Source organism: Amblyraja radiata, chromosome 21 (assembly GCF_010909765.2).
Source record: "Amblyraja radiata isolate CabotCenter1 chromosome 21, sAmbRad1.1.pri, whole genome shotgun sequence".
Lineage (NCBI taxonomy): Eukaryota > Metazoa > Chordata > Chondrichthyes > Rajiformes > Rajidae > Amblyraja > Amblyraja radiata.
Window position 1 is genome coordinate 10,692,822 of NC_045976.1, and position 14,323 is coordinate 10,707,144.

The following is a 14,323-nucleotide window of genomic DNA, read 5'->3' on the forward strand; positions in this document are numbered from 1 at the left end:
CACAATAAACACAAATTAACATCCACCACAGTGAGTTCACCAAACACCTCCTCACTGTGATGGAGGCAAAAGTCTTAGAGTTACTGTCTCTTCCCTCCTCTTCTCCCTCTGCGCCGAGGCGATACCCCACCGGGCGATGGTAAGTCAGTCCCGCGGTTCAAGCTCCGCAGCCCGGGGGGTGGTCGAAGCTGCCCGCAGCTGTTGCAACGGGTGCTCCGGAAAACAGGCACCAGCCTGTGACCTGCGAGCTCCCGACATTGTCCTCCATTGGCCCGCGGCCGAGCCCCGGATCCAGGTCGCCGCCGCCAGAACGCCGCCTCAGCCGCCGTAGCACCGTCTCCGCTCCGCACCGGGCCGCCCACAAGGCAGCGTCTCAGCCCCGCACCGGGCTGCTCACACGGGAGCGCCTTCCAGCCGGTAGCCGTGCCGGCCGCACAGGAGTGTCTCAGCTCCGCACCGTCCGCCCTCACCGGAGCGCCGAGTCGTGCCGCTACCCGGACGTCGCCACAGCTCGAAGACGGCCAGCCTCGCGTTGGTGAGTCCTGGCTGGCTCTATCTCCGGACCCTCGAGGTCGGTCGCAGGTTGGAGGCCGCCAGCTCCGCCATTAGGCCTCAGCGCAGACGGGGGAAGAGAAGGGGGATACGACAAAAAGTCGCATTCCCCCGAAGGGAGAGACAGAAAGCTCTGTTTCACCCTCCCCCCACACACATAACACCACCTAATAACCAAATAAATTACTAAACTAGACAAAAAAAACCCAACATAATTGGTACATCGTGTTTATTGTCTGCAATTGCAAAAAATAATTTCTACATTCAGTACATTCGTCAGTCTTCCGAAAAAGACCAAACCACTTTATTCCTTGGAGCGCAGGAGGCAGAGGGGTGGTCTTACAGTGGTGTATAAAATCAAGAGGAGGATAGGATGAATGCACAAAGTATTCGCAATGCCCAACGACAACATTTAAAAGACACTCGGGCAGGTGCATGGATAGGAAAGTTTTTGGATATTGGTCAATCGCAGGCAAAATGGTACTGGCATAGATGGGACATCTTGGTCAGCATGGATGAGTTGGGCCGAAGGGCTCGCTTCCATGCTGCATGAGTATGACTCGAACTGCAGGTGCAGGACACCTAATTTAAAATCAGCAAATGATTGAATATCTGGGTGAAGACTGTTCCTTTCCACATGTGCTGCCTGACCTGCTCAGTATTTCCAGCAGCTTCCTTTTGATTTCTCAGATCTCTGCAGCAGTCAAACAATTCACATTTAGTCTAATATGTGCTCTGGTATAAACTCTATTTTTTTTTTTGCACACAAATTGCTGAACTCTCAAAGCAGGTCATGCAGTATCTCTGGAGAATGTGGATGTTTCGGGTCAGGGGCCCTCTTCAGACCGAAGACATAACTGAAGGGTCCCAGCTCGAAACGTAACTAAACTATGTCATGCTGCCAGACCTGATGAGTTACTCAAGCAGTCTTTGTTTGGAAACCAGCACCTGCAGTTCCTTGTTTTTCTCACTTAATTTCTTTGCAACTTACGTCCTTTTTATAAAATGAAGAGTAAAACTATTTTATTGTATTCCATACACAATGTATTCCACTTCTAAAACACAGGAAAGAAAGTCAAACTTTAAGAAAACATTGGCATCACTACTTTTGCCAATTTGAGATATGCATTCCATATGTTCATGTTTTATTCCGTTCAGACATATAGGGCATGTCTACACTACAAATCAGGTAGTGCATGACTTGATTCCTTCTGTCAAAATGCAGAACCACAACAAACAATACCTCGTAGATTTGCCTCAAATACAAGCAGAAACATACAAACTTCAGTCCTTTCGTTTCCTGATCCAGGAAAACATAAAATGTTGAATGGAATGCAGAAATATTTTTTTCTCAAAGTTGCCATTTGAAATCATTTAAATGACTGCATGATGATGTTTAGCAGTTTCTTTTTGCATATTTACCAGATTCATTTCCGCTAATCAGTTGTTTTATAATTACTTCCACAACCAATTACTAAATACATGCATGCTGCCAAGATAAGTGGGGTTTTTTAAACATTTCTTTCAAGGGGCTGGCAGAACATCGGCAAACTGGGTGGCTTTCTGAAGGAAGCATAAAGAAAAAGTAACCTTAGTTTTCCAGAAAATTCCTTGTAGGCACCCAAAACAATATGCTCTTTTATTAAAGTGCTAAAGCAATATCCTTTTGATGTCAGTGCTGACAATTACGCAGACAAAAAAAACAAAGGAATAATTCTGGGCGAATATCTGTGATGCAACTGGTGAGAACAGCGTTGTCGATACACTAAATTACCTTAAGGTGTCTAGAATTCTGTATTTTATCTTCTAAGTTCCAAATGTGTTTGTTAGCATCTTACAGAAAAAAACAATACGAAAGCAAAATAGTGCTGATGATAGAAATACTCAACAGGTCAGGCGCATCTGTGGAGAGAGAACAGAGTTAACATTTCAGGTCATTGACCTTTCACCAAAACTGGAAAAAGCAGATGCACATAATTTGAAGTGCAAAGAAAGGGGCAAGGGGGAGAAGATCAGCAATAGGAGTAGTACGTGGGAGAGATTAAATGACAAGCAGGACAATGGTGCAAAAGGAAAGGGGATGGCAATGGCATGTATAAAACAATGATCACGAGAGACTAGGGAAATGGGAGGAGAATCTGAAATTGAGCTCAATGGTGAGTCTGTAATGTGCCCAAGATCACTGCTGTTTCTTGAGCTTGTGCCAAACTTTTTGAAAAATGAAGGGGGTTGGGGAAAACAAGGACAGAATGGAAGCGGAACGGAGAATTGGAATGAAATTCTCTGTTCCAGTTGCAAACTAACCTCTATCCTCAGCTTCCTTCACTGATCCAGTATTATTCAAGCTCTTAGAACAGCACTCATCTTTCAACCAACACATTACAACCTTCTGGATTCTATGTTGAGTTCCATTTTAGAGAAAGCTTCTATCACCATTTATACCATCTCCACTGTGACTTTGATTTTGAACTCATCGAATCTTTTGTCTTGCACCATCCATACCTGTCTCCCCTATCCTTGTTCTTCTCCTTCATCCCATCCTGCCTTTGTTTCTTTTGCTGCATTTCAAAACTTATCTGCAAAACTTTCTGGTTTTGATGAAAAGTCAGTGACTTGAGAATTTTACCTCTCCATTGATGCTACTCTACTTGACCATTTCCAGGAAGCTGCCTTCAGACTAAATTAGTAGTTTGATTCTTTTGGCAGGGCAAATATCAACATTTCAACTGCAATTAATAGCCATCAGGCTATTAAACACGACAACAAATAAGGTCTGAACTACAAAAAACGTTTTATTATTATTATTGCACTATATTTGTTTATCTATTGATGAAAATGTGTGCATGTGTATATATACACACTGAACTGTTTTTCTCCTGTTATGTACTGTGTTTACATATTCTGCTGTGCTGCAGCAAGTAAGAATTTCATTATCTATTTAGGATATATGACATTAAAACACTCTTGACAATTTCAAAATCACTCTTTACAGATGAATCAATTAGCATTAAGGCAAGCTCAAAAGACCAGGGTTACCATCTACATTATCTCTAGGTTACGATGCTTTGGTTTTAGAATCTGAATGCAAGTAGTTAAAGGTGAATTGGGGACAAATGATAACTTTCACTCAAATTCTACTTCTTAAAATGTATTGAACAATATGCAAGTTCACTTTTTATTGATAACCTTATTGTAATAATCCGGACCTGATTAGAAATAGAGATTTTAATATCAACTCTGCACATCCACGTGCCCCTTGTTTGAAGGAAATTCCCAATCGCAAGATTGTTTGGAATAAAACAAATGGTTAAATGTTTCCAAAGTAGTACCAGGACTTCAATGCAGAGCTTTGTGATACAGGAGGTAGCCATTCATCCCAGTGTCATCACCCGCCAAATATTGAGTTCTTTAGATTATTCTCTTTCTCAGCCCAGTTTTGTACATACGACTCAGATCGTCACCTTCTTTTATGGTGTGTTCCTGCCTCCATCATCATTTTAGGCAGACTCTTGTTCCAGACTCTTGGTACTCTTTTTGATGGAAAAGATTTTCTCCACTGTTTAAAATTGGTCTCCCTCACAGAGAATTCCTTCCTGTTCACTGCAAGTCTCTTAAATTTGTAGACTTGATTAAAGCTAACCTCAAGTTTCAATAGTCAACTGATCTCTTCCTGAAATCTACTATTTCCTTCCTCAAAGTTAAATGGTCAGTTCTTTTCATTATCTACAATCTTAATCATGCTTTCTACATATCAGTCTCAGATGAAAACTAAACAAAGAATTCAATACCACGCTCCAGGGAATTTCATTGCAAACAGCTTCCAGTCAATAAAATACTACGAAGCCACTAGATTTTACTTCCTGGAACTAATTTCCCTCAGATCGTACAACTTTTTTTTACTGCTTTATCCACCCGTTATCTAAGATTTTGTGGAACACCTTGTTATTTAGATTGTAGTTAACATTATGCTATAATCTCATCAAGCTTCCTCAATCATCTGTTACCTCAAATTCACATTTAATTGTTCAAACAAATCTACTCACTGCCCTTTGTTTGCTGTACATTTCTAGGTCAAATGGCAAGGATTTCCTCTCTAACCACATCCCAATAACATGCGCATTGCAGTAACCTCAATCTCTTTTTCAAAAATGGGTATGATTTCACATTCACCACCTGTCAGCTGCAGACAAAGTGGGTTGGAAAATGATATTCAAAGTTGGCACCATTTCCCTCCGGGATTTAGGTTTGATCCAGACCAGGCTATGTCTTTATTTTTAAAAGATACTGAACGTCTTAGGTTAACATCATTTTCAGAATTTTGCGTTGTCTTCCTTAACATCAGCCATTATTGTCCGCTTTGAAGACAGCTGCAATAAATTTAGAGAACAGTGCACAACTTCTGCCTTCAACATTTTCAATTTGAGTAGGAGTGTTTGTGTTATCTTTTCCTTGTAGTTGGGAAATATCACAGGCTTTTCCTTAATGTCATCCAACGACACGTGCGAGTCTTGTACTTGTCGAGATTTTCTGCAGTACTGAGCATGTTAGTAAGGACCTTTTTGCCTTATTCTTTTCCGGTTTCTCGACATGCATAGGAATGTATACTTCAAACTTCCTCAATTATTTTTCTTGGAAAATTAGTTACGCCATGCAGAACTCTCACCATCTTATCCAGGAATGCCACCCTAAGTTAAGGTACCGACTATGCTTTGAGCAGCTACTTCCATTCTACCGTTGCTAAATCTACTCAGCCTGGAAAAAGTGGCATTACTCCAGGTTAAAATTGCTAGTTTTGTCCTTTTTCATTACCATGCAGATGCTGGTATACAACGAAGATAGACACAAAATGCAGGAGTAACTCAGTGGGTCAGGCAGCATCCCTGGAAAAAGGGAATAGGCGATGTTTCAGGTTGAGAAACTTCTTCAGACAAAAACAAATAATGATTGCTGCCTCCAAAATACTTCCCTACTGCCACTTTCCCAAGAGTCATTTGCACCGAGTGTTTTTCCTTCTCATTGAAGTTGCTATTTACAGGAGGGAGGTACAGTGGCGCGGCAGTAGAGCTATTGCCTTTCAGCGCCAGAGACCCGGGTTCAATCCTGACCATGGGTACTTGTTTGTTCGGAGTTTGTCTGTTCTCCCCATGATACGAGTGGGCTTTCTCTGAGATCTCCAGTTTCCTCCCACCTTCCAAAAATGTACAGGTTTGTAGGTTAATTGGGTTGGTGTAAAATGTAAAGTTGTCCTTAGTTTGTGGTGGTGTTAATGTGAGGGGATCGCTGGTCGGCTCAGACTCTGTGGGCCAAAAGGCGTGTTTACACACCGTATCCCTAAACTAAATAAAAAAACCCTGCAGATTGAAAGTGTTTTCTCGAGTGCACTTCAAGACATCTATTCAATCTATACCCTTTTTACTGCTCTAGTTAACGTTAGGATCTAAGCATTACGTTATTGCTTAGGTTTTCTTCTCAGAAACTAATCCATGACTGGCTCTGCTTGTTTGGGACTTCAATCCACATGGCCTCATCTGTTGATCTTTCTCGTGTTTCATCCCTCCTTGCAGCTGTAAAAGTTTCATTAATCAATATTGCCAAGAACTTGGAAAACTCTCAGCCTCTGTCAGCCAGAAACATCCGTGCATTCAGAATCAAGAGTTCTGCAGCACAGGATAGGACCCTTCAGCCCACAATGTCTACCATGTAACCATCTAGCCGAAACCAATTTGGCTACACATATCTATTCTTGTCCCCAGGCACTATGAAGGCAACGCATCATTCAGTAATGATTCCTGTGGGCAAAGAAATTCAAACCTCCATTTAACTGTTCAATGCCCCTGCTCCGTGAAACCAAGTTGTAGGTGTATCCCACAACGCACCACTTTCTCTTGTCTTCAGATGTATCCAGTGACAGTGACAAGCATCACGGAAAGCTTGCATAAAATAGTGATATTTAAATATGAATACAATTTTCAATTTGAAAACAACATTGTTTCAATGACTTACATGTCTTCGGGCGTCCAGTGAAGCAGCACTTTGACTTTTCCAGAATCTTCTTTCCTCCGTGCCATTACCTGGAAAAAATATTAAACATTTGTCCAAGAAAATCCAAGGTAATTTTACAATAACACAAGGCAAGGCAAGGCAACTTTATTTATATAGCACATTTCATACACGAGGCAGACTCAAAGTGCTTCACATAAAAACATGTCATACGATTAAATGAAATAATAAAATGAAATAAAATAGAATTCAAAGAAAAGAAAAGCAAAACTAAAAATGCATTATAAAAAGTGCAAAAGTTAAAAGTGCAATGTAGTTAAGATTTAGCTGAAAGCTAAAGTAAACATAAAAGTTTTCAGTCTTGTTTTAAAAGTGGTCAAAGTTGAGGCAAGTCTTAAATCTTCAGGAAGTTTATTCCAGCTATTTGTTGCATAGTAACTAAATCCTGCTTTCCCATGTTTTGTATTTACTCTGGGAATCACTAACAGATTGGTTTCAGAAGATCTTAGCGGTCTAGAAGGCTTATATAGTGGAAGCATGTCAGTGATATACTTTGGTCCTAAACCATGTAGTGATTTATAGGTGAGCAGCAGGATTTTGAAATCAATTCTCTGACATACAGGGAGCCAATGTAAGGATTTAAGAATTGGTGTAATGTGCTCAAATTTTTTGGTCTTTGTTAGAACTCTAGCAACAACGTTCTGAACAAGCTGTAGCTGCCTGACAGTTTTTTTCGGAAGACCTGCAAGGAGACCGTTACAATAATCTAGCCTACTAGTAATAAAGGCATGTACAAGTTTTTCTAAGTCTTGAGCTGACACGAGTCCTCTTAGTCTTGCTACGTTTTTGAGGTGATAGTAGGCCGATTTTGTTACCGATTTGATGTGACTGTCGAAATGTAAATCTGAATCCATAATAACCCCAAGATTTCTGGCTTTGTTAGAAGTTTTCAGGGACAGAGAGTGAAGGTGTTGGGTTACTTTAAGCCTTTCTTTTTTAGCACCAAAAACAATTATCTCCGTTTTGTCCTTATTTAGTTGGAGGAAATTTTGGCACATCCAGTCTTTGACTTGCTCAATGCACTAAATGCACAAGCAATAAACATGGATCTAGCACAGGATTTAAATGGCACTTGCACTTTTCCCAATGAATGCTTCCCAAAATATGGAATCCAGTTAGCATGTTTAGAGATACAGCAGGGAAAAGGGCCCTTTGGCGCTCCGAGTCCACGCTGACACTTGCTCATCCATTCATACTAGTTCTATGTTATCCCACTTTCACATCCACTCCCAACAAGTCACGACCAATTTACAGAGGCCAATTAACTTACAAACTCGCATGCCTATGTCACACGAGGAAATCGGAGCATCCGGAGGAAGAACGTGCAACTCAATACAGACGACACCCGGGTTAGGATTGAACTTGGGCGCCTGGCACTGATGCATTTCTCCATTTCAAACACAATACAACTCAAACTTGTCAACTGTGAAATTTAACTCAAAAATACAAAAATATTTGAGACCTAATATATATATCTCAATATATCAGTGCTCACACCAACACGATCTGAAATGGCACCTATCCATGTTCTGCATAGATGTCGCCCGACCCGCTGAGTTGCTCTAACATTCTCTTTAAAAAAAATTTAAAAATCTGCAGTTTCTTGAAGAATATTGGTTTTTCGCTACACTAAGATTCAGAACAGGCCTGCATAAGCTTTCAAAGGAACAATAGGTGTCCAGCCATGCCCACTGAGTCCAGGATGTGGACTTGAGCATTACCTCCCGTCACTCCACGTCGTCACTGGACTCCATGTAACGCTCAGCGGATGGCACCTGAAGTGTTATCATGGGCATTTCATGTCACTCACAGCTGGAAAGAGATGTTTAAGTGCTACTTATGTTTTAATATTGATATTATAAAATTAAAAACATTAATATTTCATTTACTCAATTGTGGTAATTTTGATTTGTTTATGCTTGATACAGCACTTCTTATCCTTGGCCTCGGCTATCAGGGTGCTACATATCAGAGCCCTGGCAGCGCTTCCTGAGGCACACACCACTAAAATGTTGCTGGCTGCGGCCTTCCTTGCCCACCCTCGTTTAAGTGAGAGTGGCTGGGCAACACAAACAGTGACCTAGATACAGCACAACTCATCCTTGCAAGTTTATGCCACAACATTAAATTAATGAAATCATGCATATAATAAATTCTCTATGACAAAATCAACTCCATCAAAACTAAAACCAATCATAATCTTAGCTCTGTTCAACTTCAAGATGAACTCCAGATAACATTAGGCCACCAGCTCAAATGCTTATTTCTATCTCATTCCTCTTCAGACACTGTGGAACCCCCTCTTTGCCTTGATTACCTCTCGGCTGGTCTACCCCTGATTAGCTTTTCTCCATCATCTTACTGTAAACTTGGGATGATTGTTGGATATATTCATTCATATACATTGTGAATTACAACTGCTCCTGATCAAACAAGTGACCTTGGCGGTTCAGAAAATGCTGGAAACACAAAGCAGGACAGGCCAGTCTTTTGTGGAAGAGAAGCAATCGTAACATTTCAGGTTGGAGTTCAAGAAGATTTTCAGCATCTGCGATTTTAAATTCACTTGGATATCCAAATTCTTCACACATATTCTTGAAGTACTTTTATTGAGAAAGTCAAAAAAAAGTGCTACTACAGGAGAATATTTTTAAACAAATCTGTTTAAAGATTGAGATTAGGTTGCCCTCTTGTGGACAAATGAACAGAACCAAATATTGCAGTTTTTAGTTTACTATTAAGTATTGCAAGAAAATATTTGCTACAGTAATGAACGGTGTATTGCCAATCAACATAGAATATTAAACAAACCTTATTGCTTTTATCTAAAAATGTAGCATTTCCTCCTTATCTACTTCAACAAGAACCAAAATTGTGTATGGAGTCTTTTCACTATTAACAGAGCATTGCACACATACAGGATACTGCGTAGGACCAGTCATGTCAATTGATAACCTAGGTCACAGATTTTAAAGTTCACAATATCATGAATCATGATTCAACCATTAGCCAAACTCAGAATGGATACAAGAGTTCCTGAATTCTGTAGAAAATGATTGCTTAATCAAAACTTGAACTATCAACTTAGTGACAGCACTAATTCTTGCATATACATGTTGATCAGAATTGCGCACTTCAAATTTGGAATAAAGAAGGATAGCTATGCAACCCGGGGCACCCAACATTTAAGTGATGTTAGGTGAAATAGGGTATCAGACACCCAGTTCAATAATTTGCAAGTTGTTTCAACACTTTCAATCTCTTAACTGCAGCAGTCACATTTTACATTCTCTGCACCTGGTCTCCAAAAGAAAGGCTGACAATTATATGTAATTTTGTACTTGGTCTTAAAGGACTGGGGGGGGAAAGCAAGATGTCAACCACCGCTTTGGAAAATAAGTCTAAAAATTCATTATAATTTATGATGGAAATTAAATTGAAAAGTTATGTTATTACATGCTTTACACAAAAAAAAAGCCACCTCCTTCTGTTAAACTACTCATCTGCACAACACACAAATTAAGTGTTATTTATTTCCTGGCTTTTCTCCAGAATGTTGATTCATCCACAAAAGAAAGAGCCTTATTCACATCACCACTAGATGGCACCCGGTTAATTTTCCGCAGATACTAAACGAAATTGAAGGTCAAAAGAATGACTCATTTTCAAACTGCAGAGAAAAGCTATTAAAGCTGCAAAATGGCCCCAGGTTTGGAAATGATATATAGCACAAATAAACTGTTTAGGACAGGAACAGGCCTTTCAGCCCGCATTGTCAATGTTGAACACGATATCAGGTTAAACTAATCTCTGCTTGCATGTGATCCATATCAATCCATTCCCTACATATCAATTTGCCTATCTTGAAACAAGTCTCACAAGATGAGGGAATAGCATGTTACTCATATGCTTTGGAGAACTGCCGTGTCATGCTGATGTAACAAAATGAACATCTTGCAAGTTTCTGTCAATTCGAGTCTCAATAATTCCTCTTGACAAATTTCCATTCAAACAGGAGCAGTTTCAATCCATTTTGTAATTCTTAATTTAAGATGTACGGATTGAAAAATATTAAAACATTCAACCTCATGCACAGAAAGTTTTAGAAATGTGTGATGATATTGCTGCAAAGAACACTGCCACTCCAAATACAGAATATGAATTACCTGCTGCTATACAAGAAGTCACCAAAAGTTAAGACATTGGATTGGTGTATAACTTTAGCAAGGGTTTATAATTGGTTCATGGCTAATAAACAATAAAACAAACTTTCAGGGTCCTGACTTGAAACGTCATTCCATGTTCTCCCAGATGCTGCCTGGCCTGCTGAGTTACTCCAGCACTTTGTGTTTTGTTTTTTTTAAACTTAAGCAATGACTGGTCGAGCTGTGTATATTATATCCATCTCTGCCAATTAATAATGTAGGACTATAGGTTTTGACTATAACAGAAAGAAGCTGCTGTTATGTCACGGGAAAAGTTAGTGATAAGGTAGCAACAAATTCTATTATGGCTAATTAAAGCCAAATATGTAAATCAAATGCTTGCAAAAATTCAGTTCCCAAAATAAAGATGTACACTGGAAACGGTTTTAATAATCCAACAGAATGTCACAGACATTGTATCAGTACTTAATTCATTGGGTTAAAACATCTGTAATAATTTAAAAGATTTGCCCTTATTAAATCAAAATGAAGTGCCCCCAAAATTCAAGGTAAAAATCCATTCTAGATAATGCTCCTAAGATAAGCAACTCTTACAGCCCTTCCTTGGAAACAGTTTTTTCCTCTTGATGCAGACCAAAATCTCTAATGAATCTTCTCCTTGTAACACAATGACTTAATTGCATCATTAAATCACCATCAGTCTTGCTATTTTAAAGGTGAACAAGCACGTTTTAAGTTTTGAGAGTTGCAAAGACTTAGCGAAACCATGCAAACGGCACCTTCAAATACATTGACTCATGCATCTGAAGTACTATTCAAAACCTGCCTCGAGTCAGAGTATAGAAGAGAGATCGACCGACTGACCAAATGGTGCCAGCACAATAACCTGGCCCTCAACACCAGCAAAACTAAGGAACTGATTGTGGACTTTGGAAGAGGTAGGATGGGGACCCACAGTCCCGCTTATATCAATGGGTCGATGGTGGAAAGGGTCAAGAGCTTCAAATTCATGGGCGTGCACATTTCTGAAGATCTCTCCTGGTCGGAGCACACTGATGCAATCATAAAGAATCATCAGCGCCTCTACTTCCTGAGAAGATTACGGAGAGTCGGCATGTCAAGGAGGACTCTCTCTAACTTCTACAGGTGCACAGTAGAGAGCATGCTGACCGGTTGCATCGTGGCTTGGTTCGGCAACCTGAGCGCCTAGGAGCGGAAAAGACTACAAAAAGTAGTAAACACTGCCCAGTCCATCATCGGCTCTGACCTCCCTACCATCGAGGGGATCTATCGCAGTCGCTGCCTCAAAAAGATTGGCAGCATGATCAAGGACCCACACCATCCTGGCCACACACTCATCTCCCCGCTACCTTCAGGTAGAAGGTACAGGAGCCTGAAGACTGCAACGTCCAGGTTCAGAAACAGCTTCTACCCCAGAGCCATCAGGCTATTGAACTCAACTCAAACAAAACTCTGAACATTAATAGCCCATTATCTGTTTATTTGCACTTTATCTGTTTTATTTATTCATGTGTGTATATATGTATACAATGGTATATGGGACACACTGATCTGTTCTGTATTCATGCCTTCTATAATTCTGTTGTGCTGATGCAAAGCAAGAATTTCATTGTCCTATCTGGGACACATGTCAATAAACTCTCTTGAATCTTGACATTAACACCAATACAAGAGGAATCTTTAGATAAATTAAATTTAAAATATGAATGAACGAGTGTCTGGGGTATAATATCGACATTTAAATGTGTGCAATCTCTAACATAAAACAAATAAAGTAAAGAGATCTAACTTGTTTGGTCTAAACTGCAAGACCCTAAAAATCATAAATATTACAAATGTGGAGGCAGACAAATCAGAAAAAAATATTGCTGCAATAACTCAGTGGGACAGCACTCTTTTTCAGACAAAGGTCTGAAGGATCATGATCCAAAATGTAATTTATCCATTCCCTCCACTGAAGCTGCCTGACCCATAGAATTCATTCAGCACTGTGTTTTGCTCAAGATTTGAACATCAGCAGTCTCTTATGTTTCTCCAAGTCTATATCAGCTTCAGAATATCAATCCCATTCCCCTAGACTGTCCCCTTCTCAAATGCTTACTCAGCTCCATTCCATTTCCACCACACCCAAAGACAAGTCTAGATCATAAACCACCCACTAGATCATAAACCACCCATACAACCAACTGAGCAGCTGTTAACTACACATATGTAAAATGGACCACAGTCACTAAAACAAATATACTGTTGCCGCCCCTCTATCTTTCAGTCTGAAGAAGGGTTCTGACCCAAAACGTCACCAATTTATTTTCTCCGGAGATGCTGCCTGACCCACTGAGTTCCTCCAGCAGTTTGTGTCTATCTTCGGTATAAACCAGCATCTGCAGTCCTTCCTACACAAGGGAACAGTGGTGTTCTGATACTACACAAATAGTATCAGCAGACTAGAAGAGGCAGATTAATCTTCAGGGCCTAACCAAGGGTATCCTTGGACATTATGGGAAGCTTAGGAAGAATATTGACATATGGTTACTGCTGAAATTTAGTTGTAAAATGGTAGAGTGTAGATGCAAGAATTCCAAAGAGCAGATAATGATGTCACAAATAACACTGAAAGGCACAAACAAGATTGCTCAAAATGTTTTCATATGTTGTCTGCTTCCTCATCATTAATTTTATGCAGACTACTCCACCTTTTGCACTCCAGAGAGAGAAATATGACCAGTGCAAACACAATGTTACTGATATGGCTGTCTTATTCTGGCCAAAGAACAGCATGTCAAAGTGTTGTCTAATCTCCTTCAAACATTGAGGTCATTTTTATTTATAGTTGAAGTTACAGCAATTGGAAGATCAATTGGGAGCAAGAAATTTTATTAGTGAAGGAACTGCTCCATAATTGGAAGAACAAATCACTGTTAAAACTGTACTTACTGTGCTATGGAACACGACACTATGGCCATTTCCATGACTTTCAATATGGGTCGACAGATTAAAACAGATGGCACGATGTCTTATGGCATCCATTGTCTGAGCATCAAAAAAGTCATGTGGTCTTGCTGTAAAAACAAAATATAAGAAGGGCAGGTTATCAAAGCACATACTGTAATTTTAAACAGATACTCCAGTTAAGATTATGGTGAAATACAGTTAATTTATGCCGAACATGTGAAACAATTAACATTGCAAAATTGGTCAATACTGAGGAATTCTAGCCTAAGTGACAGCTCAGCATCTTAGATAAGGTGAACAAATGATTTACCATACTGAAACATACAGAAGTCATAACATAGTACACCAGCTGAAAGCGGATGAAATGGGAGTGTGCAAAATGGGTATACCAATGCCATTTACATGTTTAAGAATGCATTTGTATGCCATTTAATTAAGAATTCATATGCTGTTCCGTCCATAACAGCAACCACCAGAAAAATTAAATCTTACGGAACAGCACCAGAACAGCTCCTTCAGCCCACAATGTTCGTACTGAACATGGTGCTAAGTTAAATCAATCTCCTCTGCAG

General features: G+C 39.9%; 1 protein-coding gene across 3 annotated transcripts in view; it reads right to left on the bottom strand.

Annotated features, from left to right (window-relative positions):
* The window catches only part of aebp2 (AE binding protein 2), a 75,191-nt gene that overhangs the window by 13,675 nt on the left and 47,193 nt on the right, over positions 1–14,323 (bottom strand). For all 3 annotated transcript variants that reach the window (XM_033039498.1, XM_033039497.1, XM_033039496.1), the window contains 2 exons: positions 13,734–13,858; positions 6,556–6,623 (listed from right to left, as the gene is read on the bottom strand). In XM_033039498.1, the coding sequence (XP_032895389.1) occupies positions 6,556–6,623; positions 13,734–13,858 (193 nt within the window). The remainder of the gene's footprint in view (positions 1–6,555; positions 6,624–13,733; positions 13,859–14,323) is intronic.